At 36.1% G+C, this 13,656-nt stretch overlaps 1 protein-coding gene across 1 annotated transcript in view; it reads left to right on the forward strand.

Annotated features, from left to right (window-relative positions):
- Positions 1 to 12,608, forward strand: part of RAB2A (RAB2A, member RAS oncogene family) — a 99,760-nt gene extending 87,152 nt beyond the window's left edge. Inside the window, exons 7-8 of the mRNA XM_004484329.5 lie at positions 8,479 to 8,547; positions 10,554 to 12,608. Coding sequence (XP_004484386.1) covers positions 8,479 to 8,547; positions 10,554 to 10,649 — 165 coding nt within the window. The 3' untranslated portion in view covers positions 10,650 to 12,608. The remainder of the gene's footprint in view (positions 1 to 8,478; positions 8,548 to 10,553) is intronic.
- The last annotated feature ends 1,048 nt before the right edge of the window (positions 12,609 to 13,656 follow it).

Below are 13,656 nucleotides of genomic sequence, written 5' to 3' on the forward strand. Positions count from 1 at the left end.
TAGCCAGTCTAGTAGTTTTACAGGTATAACTTCATCTCATAAAAATAGATTTTCTTAAAACCAACTGAAAGTTAAAGTTAATTTCCTTATTTTTATACATATTGTGAATTTCTTTTCAGAAATAATGAAAAGGCATGTAAATCACTTAACACAGTGCCTAGCACGTAATAAGTATTTAGTACATGTTGGATATCACTGGCTTAGGCAGATAGACACCTGTAATGTGCATAGCATTGAATAGCAATCGAGAAGAATAAACAGCACTCTGTTTATCTCGTGTTTACCAGTTCAAAGAGAAAACTAAAAATTCACTCAATATACTTTACACTCTAGCCTCTTTTGAAGAATGTTTAAACTCTAAAATACTGTCTTCCCTCACAGATGCTGTAATTTTTCTCTTGCCACCAGGTGGCAGCATGTTACATAAGGAAATCATTTAACCATTACTCTGTTGTATACCATAAAGTAATTTATTTTTAGCATTTGCCTTTAAAATTCTTAAGCCATATTAATATTACCATTCAGTGTTCTAATTTGCCTCTATTCTGTTGGGTCAATTTTGAAGGGCCTCTTAGTACATAGTCCATGGTGCTCAGTTCAACCTGCCTCAGCCACGCCCTGCCCTCATTCTCTCTGAATGGAAAAAATTTATTTTTTCTGCAACTTTTTAACAGCTCTTGTGCTTAGATTCTCTCAACTAAATTGTTAGAGTTTCACATTTCTTCCCCTTCTTTGTATCTTCCATAGTCCCTAGAGAAGTTCTGAATATGTGATAATGAACAATATAATAGGTATTCTTGGTTAAATGTCAACATGATGTGTAAGATACACATCAGTTTGTGGGTGCTTGTTTTTTCTGATAGCTAAGTATTTAAATTATAATGCATTTATATTTCTTTGTGGTTATGTTTATTTCAATTCTGAGATATTAGACATCTTTGAAAATGTGCTTAAGTTTAGGTAGTATCAGCATCATTCAGGTAACTGCTGCCAAGGTTTGAAAGATTAGTGTCAGGGGGGAAGGCAAGAGAATTAATGGCTAATGAGGAAGATAAAGGTAAAGGACTGCACATAGCAATTAATCAAGGTAAGGGGAGGGCTAGTAGTAAAATAAAGACAGAGTCAGACCTCTGATATTAGAATGGAGTCCTGCATGAGAAAGCAAGAGGATTATCAAATTGAGCTGATTGCCCTGAAATCTGTTGATACTTCTTAATCATGAATCTGCTTAGATATTGTTGGTTTCATAGTACTAACGCAATCATTTGATGATAGAGAGGCCTCATCTGTTTTCTCAGCAAACATTTTTTCCTACTTTATAACCTATTAAAATTCAGACTTAACTATTTAAAATGAAGGATATAGATAACATATGTTATTCTTGTACTTCTGACTTCCATGTTATCAGATTCATAATGTTGCATGATTTAAGATTTCATGTTTAAAACTCAGTTTTTAAAGGATCTCATTAGCTAATACTAAACATTCACTGGAGCTATACTATCAGCTTAGTTCATTTTTCTGATACTAAGGAACTAAGTATTCCAGATAGATGAATTTCCAGATTACAGAACCTTACCCTGTTAAGCATTAAAACTTATATAAAAATGATTTTTTTAACATTTTGTTTTGAAATACTTTCAAACGTACAGGACAATTAAAAAAATAATACAAACCTCATACAGAGAACTCCCAACATACCACTGTTCCCCCAGATACTCAGATTCACCAATTTTAGCATTTTGTCATATGCTAAACACCTGAACACCTGAATGTAGGTGGTATACATCATATTCCCAGAACACTTAATACTGCCATGTACATTTCCTAAGAACAAGGACATTCACATATGTAACCACATTAAGTACAGTTATCAACTTTAAGAAATTTAACATTGAAATAATGCTTATAATCTGTATTCCTTTTTTTTTTTTTTTCATATGACCCAGTAATGTTCCTTTATGCTTTATCTCCTCCCAGGAGTGATCCTTATGATTCCGCCCAGGATCAATCATTTCATTTAATTGTCATTGTCTCTTTAGTTCTCTCGCTCTCCTTTTTTTAATTGTGGAAATACGTAGACAACATAAACCTTCCTATCTCAACCATTCCCAAACATAGTTGATGGGATTAATCACATTCACAATACTGTGGTACCCTCAACACTTTCCATTATTAAAACTTTCCCATCTCCCCAGACAGAAACCCTACACCCATTATGCATTAAATAACTCCCTATTTCCCCAATCCCCCACCGCTGGCAACCTGTACTCTTAATTCTATCTCTGTGAGCTTGCATATTCTTTGCTATTTTCTTTGTAGTTATCATGGGGCTTAAATTTAACATCCTAAATCTATAACAGTCTCATTTGCTTTGATACCAATTTAACTTCAATAGTGTACACACTCTATGCCCTTACACATCTCTAACTCCACCTTTATGTAGTTATCGTCACAAATTACATGTTTATACATTAGTCCAAAACCACTGGTTTCTCATTACATTCTATACATTTGCCATTTAGATCCTGTAGGAAACTAAACGTGGAGTTACAAACCCAAATATATAATATATTTATATATTATATATTTATCTATATATAAATATACAAATACAGTTATATTTACCGCATGATTACCCTCACCATAGATCTTAATTTCTTCATGTGGCTTTGATCTACTGTCTATTGTTATTTCCATTCAATCTGTAGAACTCTCTTAAGCATCTCATGTAGGCCTGGTCTGCTTTTGTTCATCTGGGAATGTTTTAATCTCTCATTTTTGACAGACAGTTTTACCAGTATAGAATTCTTAGTTGACAGTTTTTTGCTTTCAGCACTTTAAATATTTCTTCTTTCTTGCCTCCATGATTTCTGAGGAGAAATCAGCACTTAATTTTATTGAGGTTCCCTTGTGTGTGACATGTTGCTCCTCTCTTGTTGCTTTCACAATTCTCTATCTTTGGCATTCAGTTTTCATTATAATATGCCCTGGTGTGGGTCTTTTGGGTTTATCCTGTTTGGAGTTTGTTGAGCATCTTGGATATATCTATTCATGTCTTCATTAAATTTGGAAAGTTTTCAGCCTTTATGTGTTTGAATATTCTATCTGCTCCTTTCTATCTCCTCTTGATAGTCCCACAGTATATATATTGGTGTACTTGATGGTGTCCCACAATTTCCTCAGGCTCTGTTTACTTTTCTTCATTCTATCTTCCTTTTGCTCCTCAAGTGTCAATTGTCTTATCTTCGAGTTCACTTACTATTTGTTCTCCTAGCTCCAATTTGCTGTCAGACCCCTCTAGGAAGTTTTTAATTTCTGTTACTATGGTCTTCAGCTCTGTTTGGTTGCTTTCCGTAATTTTCCTCTCTACATTGATATTTTCTTTATGTTCAGTCTTCATTTTCCTAATTTCCTTTAGTACTGTGTCCATGTTTTCCCTTTATTCATTGAGGACTTTTCTTAAAGTATTTATTTATATCCCAGGTCTGGTCCTCCTCATTGGTGGTTTCTAATGCTTTAATTCCCCCTGTACCTGGGCCATCATTTCCTGTTCTTTGTGTTTTGTAACCTTTTGTTGAAACCTAGACATTCTGATATTTTAATGTATTACTGCTGGAATTTAGACTCTGAGGCATCTATTCCTTAAGCTTGTATCCAGATAGTACTATGAAGGAGCTTTCCTAGATTGTCAGGAACTAACAGGCTATCCTGTATGTCCTAGAGCCAGCACAACTTGGCTGCTCCCACAGCGTTGTGTAGGAGAGGTCCTTAAACTGCCTTCTACTCAGGGCAAGTCCTGGGACAGTAAGTCCATCAGGCCACCATCAGACAGATTGGACCAGACATACGTGCTCCCAGCATGTGGCCAAGGATTACTGTGTTCCTCCAGGGCCAGGGATCCTCACTGGGAGCATAGACCAGCTCTACACCAAACCAGTGAGGGGTTGGAATGGGACAGGCTAGGACATCATGAGATCCTACCGCTTTCGGGCACTCTTTTTTTTTTTATTTTTTTTTATTCTGTGCTCACCCTGCCCCTGTAATCTTTTAACTGCTGGAGCTTTGAGAAATATGTTTCTGCCAGTTCTTGCTGATTGTTCAAAGCTTCTATCAGAGGATACAGCCCTGAAGCAACTCACTCCACCATCTTGATTATAGAAAAATGTGTGTTATTTTTTTTTAACGAAAGCTTTTCAAAAAGTGTTCTCTATTTCTTATATTGCACCACCACAAATATTGACCTTCCCTCTCCTTGATGCCTGAGGGCCCTGCCCAGCACCGCATTTGTGCTCTGCTTTGGGGATGTTGAAGATGCCCTGCCTTGTGTTCCTGGCCCCCATTGTTTCTCCTCTGGCAGCAGCACAGACCTTCCTTCACAGTCTTTTTTCTCCTTCTCCTTCTCCCTCTCTCTTATAATTTGCTTTTAAAGCCTGGAAAATGGAAATAAGTAAGGCTGGTTTAAATTAAGTCTACAATTAGAAGGAATTTTGAGTTAATACTTCTCCTTAATAGAACATAAGCTTTAGTGTAAAGGCTTTGTAGTATCTGTTATTCTATTATTGCTAATTTCCTAATAGTTTTCCTGTGTTCCAGAAATATTGCAGATTGTTAGATCTACTGACCTATGGGTGTTAGTTTTATCAAATATAGTTACTATCCCATAAATGCTTAAGATAAAAATCTGGTTATGGTTGTTTAAAATACTCAACTAGGTTTAAATAATAAGAATAAACTTGGCCTTTTTTCCCCAATGAGATTATGATCTAGTTCTATTTTACCTATGCTTCCCTTTGGTAAAGTCTTAAATATGAGATGGTGAACAAAAACAAAAAGAAGCCAGAATTTCATTTATGTACACCTAGTATATCCTTTAGATATTTCCTTACCAAGACTCATTGAGTCTAAGAATTTAAGTACCTTCTGTGTTTTAGGTATTGTACTAGGCACTTGAGATTCAAAGTGAATAATATGTAGTATCTACAGCCAGTGTTTTTAAAGGAACAGCTCAGCCATTCAAATTACACTAATTCTGTTAAGGATTTATTAGTACTGCCTTGAGATATTTACAAAGCAGTACTTAAAATTATTTTTGTTTATATTTCTGTAAAGAATTCAGTGGTCTAAAGATTAGATTAGAAAAATCTCTACCTTGAAAAGTATGTATGGGGATTGCTTTTTGATAAATGGAGAGAAATTAGCAATTAAAAATTCCTGCCAGGGGGAAGTGGATGTGGCTTAAGTGACTGGGCTCCCATGTACTGTATGGGAGGTCCAGAGTTCAATCCCTGGAGCCATCTGGTGAAAGCAAGCTGGGCGCCGCGCGAGCTGGCCCAGGGAGGGGTGCTGGCCTGCATGGCAAGCTGGCCCAAGCAGAGAGCTGGCACGGCAAGATGATGCAACAAAAAGAGATACAGAGGAGAGGTGATTAGAGATGGAGCAGACCAGGGAGGTGAGGCAGCACAAGAGATTGAGCACCTCTCTCTCACTTCAGAAAGTCCCAGGATCAGTTCCCAGTGCCACCTAAAAAGAAGACAAGCAGACACAAGAATGCACAGCAAATGGACACAGAGAGCAGACAACGGGGGAGGCAAGGGAAATAAATCTTTTTTAAAAAAAAAAAACCCTGCCAGGGTAGTGGATGTGGCTTAAGCAGTTGAGCGCCTGCTTCCCACCCCTCCCTGGTACCTCCTAAAAACAAAAAGCAAACAAACAAACAAAAACAGTTCAGGGGAAACCGACTTTGGCCCAGTGGTTAGGGCGTGGGTCTACCACATGGGAGGTCCGCGGTTCAAGCCCCGGGCCTCCTTGACCGGTGTGAAGCTGGCCCATGCGCAGTGCTGATGCGCGCAAGGAGTGCCGTGCCACACAGGGGTGTCCCCCGCGTAGGGGAGCCCCACGCGCAAGGAGTGCACCCATAGGGAGAGCCGCCCAGCGCGAAGGAGGGAGCAGCCTGCCGAGGAATGGCGCCGCCCACACTTCCCGTGCCGCTGACGACAACAGAAGCGGACAAAGAAACAAGATGCAGCAAAAAGACACAGAAAACAGACAACCGGGGGAGGGGAGGGGAGGGGAATTAAATAAATAAATAAATAAATTTTAAAAAGGTTTAAAAAAAAAAAACAGTTCAGGGGAACCAATGTGGCTCAGTGGTTGAGTGTCGGCTTCCCACATAAGGAGTTCCTGGGTTCAACCCCTGGCACCCTATACCTCAAAAAAAAAAAATTTCCACATATGCCTAATGTAACCACTATGCTTAGAAATTTCTTTTTGGCTAAGATGACATTCTCTTTTCCATGTATGGTTTTTATAATTACATTTTATTCAACTGTAAACTATATCTTAGTCCATCAGTTTACAAGTATATTTAAGGTGCGTAATAATGTGTTAAATGCTATTTATGAAATAAAACTAGTAGCAACTTGTGAAATTTTATATAGCATAGCTTTCTTAAGCAGGTTTTTAAAATGATTCATGGATAGATTAGCAAAAGGGTAATTTATTTACATAAATTGACACATTTAATCATGACTTGCTGTAATATAAGTGTTAGTTTATATGAAGTTAGAACTCATAACCTTGTCGTCTGGCTAATGTAGTGAAATGTACATATGTGGGTACTCCTATAAAGAATTCCAGCCCTGCGGATTCGTGAACCTGTTGACTTCAGTATTTAGTCAGCCTGGTGTCTAAAACCATCACAATAATCGACATGTTATTGGAAATAAAGTTAAGTTTTTCCTTATTTATAGGGATAACTTTCCATTTTGAGGACTCTGAATCATTTAATCATTGGCTAAATGCCAATTTCTCCCTCTCTTAAACTCCAGTGCACACATGAAAAACGCAATCGTTTCCTAAGTACCTTGTGAATCTGCAGTGATTAATTCTTCTCATTATTTTGCTGCAAATTCTCATGACCCTCTGTGATGATTCCATCAGCCACTTAGCATTTATGCATATTCATATCTCTGTGCTTCTGCTGCAGTCACCCAGATCTCCTTCCCTGGCTGTGGTGTGTGCTTGGTGCAGTAATTGAGCTGCAGCAGATTGATTACTCTGGGGAGCAGTAAGGCCTTTAAAGGTGAAAACATATCAGTCCTGTTAATTAGGAAACAAAAGCTCTGGTGGCAAGTTCAGCAATCAAATGTTTGCAGTGTAGAAAAGGCAAAAGGTATGAGTTGTTCCTTGCCGTGAACCCTGTTTACTTTTTAAAATCTGAATTAGACCTCCATCAGTGATACTGAGCAACTGTAAAAGAAAAAAAAATAGCATTCTTTTACACATTTTCATAGAATGCTAATGAAAGAATCTAACTTAAAATGATTAGTACTATTATCTGTGATCTCTCAAATCGGATAGTTTAGAGCCTGTCTGCGTATGTATACACCATCTTTAGCATTGGCAATATTTATTTTATATAAATACAGAACACTTGTGGATTAATTTCGATATGGAGAGGCTTGATTTGGTTTGAGTGTTCTGTCTAATTTTTCAATTTAGTAATATGCTATAATGGGAAATGGGTGAAACTGGCTTAAAACAACATGGCTTAAAAGTTAGGCTGGCTTTTAATTCTTTATCATAAGCATCTTTGATTCTTTCACTCTTAAACTATATACTATTATGGAACAGTGTCTTCCACAAACAAGTTAGTTCCAAGAAGGAAGGCTATAATTTACGTAGTTGAAATGTGTTTTTTTCATGTGTGCTATTTGTGCTTTATGGTATTCTTTTTTCCCCATGGTCATGATTGTTTCTTTGAAGATATAATTCACATACCATAAAATTAATCTTTTTTAGGTGTACAATTCAGTGGGTGTGTTATATATATTCCCAAAGTTTTGCAGCTGTCACCACTGTTTACTTTCTCAATGGATCTGCCTGTTTGGGACATGTCATCTAAATGCAATCATGTACTATGTGGCCTTCTCTCTCTGGCATCTTCCACCCAACATAATGTTTTCCAGGTTCATCCATATTGTAACATGTATCAGCCCCTCATTTCTTTGTATTGCTGAATAATATTCCATTATATGACTATGCCACATTTGTTTTTCATTCATTAGATAGTGAGCCTGTTGTTTCCACATTTTGGCCATTGTGAATAATGCTGCTAACAATACTAATGAACATTTGCGTACATCCTTGATTTGTTCCTGATCTTCCGGGGAGAAGTTTCAGTCTTGAACCATTAAGTACGATGTTAGCCATGAATTTTTTTTGTACATATCCTTTATCAGGTTGAAGAAGTTCCCTTCTATTCCTAGTTGAATGTTTTTGTCCTGAAATGTTGGCTCTTGTCAAATGCTTTTTCTACATCTGTTGGGATGATGAAGTGGTTTTTGTCCTTTATTCAATTAATATGGTAGATTACATTTATTTTCATATGTTGAATATTATAATAGTCTGTAGAACTTTAATGTTCTTTCACTGTTGTGGTTTTAAATAATTTGAACCAATTTTTCTATATTTCAGGCATTTATTAATACAGCAAAAGAAATTTATGAAAAAATCCAAGAAGGCGTCTTTGACATTAATAACGAGGTATCTACAAATAAATATTACTGGCTAATATTAATTTAGACTTTACTTACTACTTGGATTCATGATTTTTTAATTTTTTAATTCCTAAGTGCATCTAAGATAGCCAATACATTAGTTTATCTTTACAGTGAAAACGTATGTGTAGTCTAGTAGTTAATTTGATACTAGAGTAGACAGACTATCACTTTAGCTATGAAAATGGATTAAAGTGACCCTACCGAGTTACTGCAAGTGACACAAAGCAGAAGAAATATCCCCAAGAGAGGTGAAAATCACTTTCACCCACCTGTCCATGTTGTGGCATCTGCTTTGAGGAATAATTTTTCTAGTGTGTAAATACATGTGCTTTACATGCAGGAATTCCTGTCTCATCTAGTGTGAAAGGGGGTAGGGAATACTCAGTTGGGAGGTTGCACCCAGTCTAGCATAGCATATTTTCAGGAACCTAAATATACATAATTGGCAGTAAGTGTTTGGTAAAATTATTTTGACTGCTATGGGCCAACATGATTAAGATAAAATGTAAAGCTTCAAAGCATCTAATTCAGAGAGTTCACAAAGGTTATTATTAAGACCTAAATCCTCACTATGCATCTGGCTGTATTTACTTCAGAATGTCTATGTGGATATAGCATACTGTTAAAGCTTCCATAAATATTCTTGCCATTCTGTATTAAGCCTTTTTGTTTCTGAGAAGAACCTTGGTTCCTCCACCAATGGCATTTAGGAAAGCATTGTGTTAGGAAGCCATTGCTTTTTGCATCTCTTGGCCCGTGTATAAACAAGGCTCTCCAATTATTCATTTCGGTGTTCTTTGCCAATAGACTACTTGGAAGTACTAAAGGTTTCCAAAAAGTACTTCATTTTCTTGTTCCTCTTAATTTGTAGTATTGTTTTTATAACCCATCTTCTTGGCCTTTACGGTAGTAGGTCTTAAGTTAATTTAAAGGCAACACCACTCAGAGACTAATGCCATATAAATTGAACAGTAATTGGGCCTCTATTTAAACAGGAACATTCATTGTTTCTGTCTAGTTTCATATAGTAGCTGACTGCTTTACTGTGCCTTGTGGAGCTTTGATGGTAATATGCTGTCAAGAGCCAACAGTCCGTGCTATTTATTTGGCCTAATGCCAGGTCTGACTCCTTGATTCCTCAAGAAGTTGCTACCAGCCCTGAGGGGGCAAAACCAATGAGCCATAGGGCATGCTTTTTATTAAAGAGGAGTCAAAAGAGCGAAAAGAAACCACATCAGCTGCTGTCAATACTGAGCTAGTGCCAGAAACCCCAAGGCTACTACTGTTGCAGAACAACTGCCAAGCACTATAAATCTGAGATTTACTGTGACGTAAAGTTTCCTTAAGAGCTTAATTTCTGAAGCTACTGTATTACTTTTCTCAAAGTGTTGTATTTTTAGGTAAAATCCACTTGAGGGAGTGAGGGTTAAGATAGAAGTGTGAGTTTGATGAATGAAAGCACTACTCTGTGTGTGGGTTCTTGGCAAGCTGCCATGTGTTGGGGCATCATAGAAATTATTGATGACACAGAACACTCATATGCCCGTAGCCTGTGCAGCCGATTCCACATGGAACAGAAAAGCTGTCAAGAGAAAAGACTTTACATTGTAAGAGCAGCATAGGCTTTGTGAATATTTTTTATCCTTTAAGATTGCCCATAATAATTGTTACAAACAGTTTCTGCATTTTGAGATTCCCTGAAAAGCAACAGCATCCCATTTCTGTTTTTCTTGATGCCTGGGATGATAAAGAATTGTTTTCAACATTGTTTCCAGAGTGTGTGTGTGTGTTTTGTTTTGTTTTTTGTTGTCGTTGTTTTATTGTGTGTGTGTTTTTCAGGAAGGAGTAACTTCAAAAGATGTTGTTTTAAATTGTTGCTAAAATTGTTTAACAAAATTGGATCATTAAGAATTAAATGCAAAAAAATTTTAATCAAACTATGCTGTTTGGACCCAGTTATATTTATTGTCCTTTTCTCTTTTACTTCAGGCAAACGGCATTAAAATTGGCCCTCAGCATGCTGCTACTAATGCAACGCATGCCTGCAATCAGGGAGGCCAGCAGGCTGGGGGCGGCTGCTGCTGAGTCTGTTTTTACTGTCTAGCTGCCCGTGGGGCCTACTCACTTGTTCTTTCACCTTCTCTCCTCCTGCTCAGCTGAGACATGAAACTATTCGAAATGGCTTTATGTCACAGAAGACTTTAATCCTTCAAATTCTTGTATAACTTTGAATAAATGGTTAATGTTCACTTAAAAAGACAGATTTTGGAGATTGTATTCATACCTATTTGCATTTGATTTCTAGGTCAATTGATGTGATTATTTTTGTTAAATGTTGTCTTGTGCCCTTGACTACGAACTGAATTGTATTAAACACTACCACGTCATCTTGAATATTTTAAATTGGTTTGTTGTAGTTAGGTTTCCCAACACCTATGGTTACCTAATGTTTACTATTATAGAACTGTCCTCAAAAAGTTTGTCAATTTTCAAGGCTATAAGGAAAAACAGAAGGACTCTTTTAATTCTGTATTTATCATTTCCTTTCTGTATATATAGTTTAATATCCTGCTTGGGTGGAATTTGCCAAGCTTGAATTCTTTAATGCAATTGCATAAATTCTATACTCTTTAGAGCTTAAAGCTACAGAAGCATTGTTAGAAATTGCTTGGACGCTGAATTTTAAACTTTTTGACATTGTTAACAAGCATGTTCATCTTTTCTTGTCACTAGTCCAAGAAAAATATGCTTAATGTATATTACTCAAGGCTATGTATGTGTTTAACCTATTTTAATGCTAAAAGTTTGCAGTTGTCCACCATTTACTTAACACCTGCTTCAGAAAAGGATTTGTTTGCCTTAATGAATACTGTTGGGTAAAAACACAGTATAATGAGTGAAAAGGGCAGAAGCAAGGAATCCCTTCATCTAAGCAACTCCAAGAAGATGAGTATCCACATTTAGACGGTACATTATGAGGACTTTAATCTTTCCTTTAATACAGTGTTTTCTTTTTCTTTTATTCACCTGATTTCTACGTATATTTTTCATGCAGGACAGTTTTTCAACCTTGATGTACAGTGACTATGTAAAGTTTTTCTTTCAGTGGCAACCTATAATCTTTAAAATATGGTAAGCATCTTGTCTGTTTTGAGGAGGATATGACAATAAATCTACCAGATGGAAAAATACTGTTAAAAGTAGAAAAGCTTTAGTAATTTACTCAATGTGGTGGTTTTATCCTTTTTTCTTTTTCTCCTTGGCCTATAATGAAATTGTTATAGCAGTGCAAAATAAAATCCTGTGTATAAGAGTGTTCTTTTTTTTATTATGACCACATCTTTTCTTTTTGAAATCCATTTTTCAGTCCACCACAACTTTTCATGTATTTAAGCATGTTTATTTGAAAGAACATCAGAATGCTAAATATCTTTTTTTTTTTTAATTTTGCTAAAATATAGTAAAACACTTCAAGTCTGTTGAAGTTCTTTTTGTTGATGATGATATATAAACAAGTATTTTCTACTAAACCAATAGTAGAAGAGAGCATTTAAATTGTAAGGAAGCGTAAACAAATTCTAAGTTCAAATCTGATTACTTTCAATTCACTAAGTGACTCCAGCTTTATACAGGTCTGTCCTCAAGATAGACGAATACTGTGTCAAAGCTTTGACATTATTTAGGGGAAATTACTTAATGCTATCATGGTTTGGTTTTAGCTGTTTCCTAGAAGGCAGAGAAAAATTCTGGTGAGAGGAAATCTAGTTTTTATTATTTAAAACTACAATATTTTTATTATAAACTTTTTTTTCCCTTAACGTGGTCATACTAAATTCACTCATCTTATCAACCCTCTCTCTTTTCTGGTAAGTAGAAAAAATTAGGATGACTAGGATATGTTGTGGTGTATACCAAAAGAATGATACTTTGGAAATTGTTCTTTTTAAACTGCTGTTAACTTTTCCCACCGTTTAATGTGTTTCTTTTCCATGCTTTTTTCATTAATTCTATCAATCAAAAAATAAGATGAGAAACTAATGGTAATGCACGTGTGTTTTAATACTCTAAGATCAAGCCCTCAAATACATTTCCTACTACAGCAACTTTAATATCTTCCTCATTCTGGGGCAGCAGGGCAACTGTGAACTTCTCTTTAATTTGTTACCACTTTCTCTACAAATCTCATCTGCCATATTAAGGAATATGTTACACATCCTTTACGCTAATTGACAATGAAACATTATTTTCTGTGATTTCCACTCTTTCATTTTTTTATCACTATCACAAATAATATTGTAAGAATGGGATCCTTAATACTCTGGTCAATTTTTGTAGCACACATGCACAAGATTTAATAGCTAGAAAATTAAATGCAAAAAAATAAATACAACTTTTAGGGTCTCAGCATATAACATTCCAAAATTGTGATCTTCATAAAGATCATTGTTACATTTGTCTTCTGAATTTAAGACAACTGAAACGCAAGCAAACGTTTGAAACAGTGTCAAGTAATTATTCAGTATGTGGAAGCCGAATTGTATCTTCATACACAGTTTGCTTTTCATAATATTTAAAAATAGCCTGTAAACAGGAAAGCAGTCCCTATTTATCTGCTACTGGTGAAGAGGGTAGAGAGATATAATAAATGATACCAAAATACATCTAATCACTCAAATGATTCATGTCTGGTTTGGGAGCACAAAAATTCTCTCATAGACAGCAAAGTCCCATCTAAGTCCAGTCCTGAGATTGGCAGCCTGGGATTTGCCTAGATGATCTAAACAATAATAAAAAAAGATAAACCTGTTTGATAATAAGCAAAAATTGATGACAAAGATAGACCAACATCTCTACCTCTGTCTCACATTTATTCTAGATGTGCTTCAGTCTTCAAGTTTAAATAGGGTATACCTCTATGGTTGAACATCTCTCTCATTTTTTTTAAGATTTATTTCTCCCTGGAGAGTTCTCTACTCTCTTTCCATTTGTTGTGTTTAGTGTCTGCTTGTCTTCTTTTTAGGTGGCACCAGGAACCGATCCTGGGACCTTCCAGAGTAGGAGAAAGGTGTTCAATCTCTTGTGTCACCTCAGC

Source organism: Dasypus novemcinctus, chromosome 14 (assembly GCF_030445035.2).
Source record: "Dasypus novemcinctus isolate mDasNov1 chromosome 14, mDasNov1.1.hap2, whole genome shotgun sequence".
Lineage (NCBI taxonomy): Eukaryota > Metazoa > Chordata > Mammalia > Cingulata > Dasypodidae > Dasypus > Dasypus novemcinctus.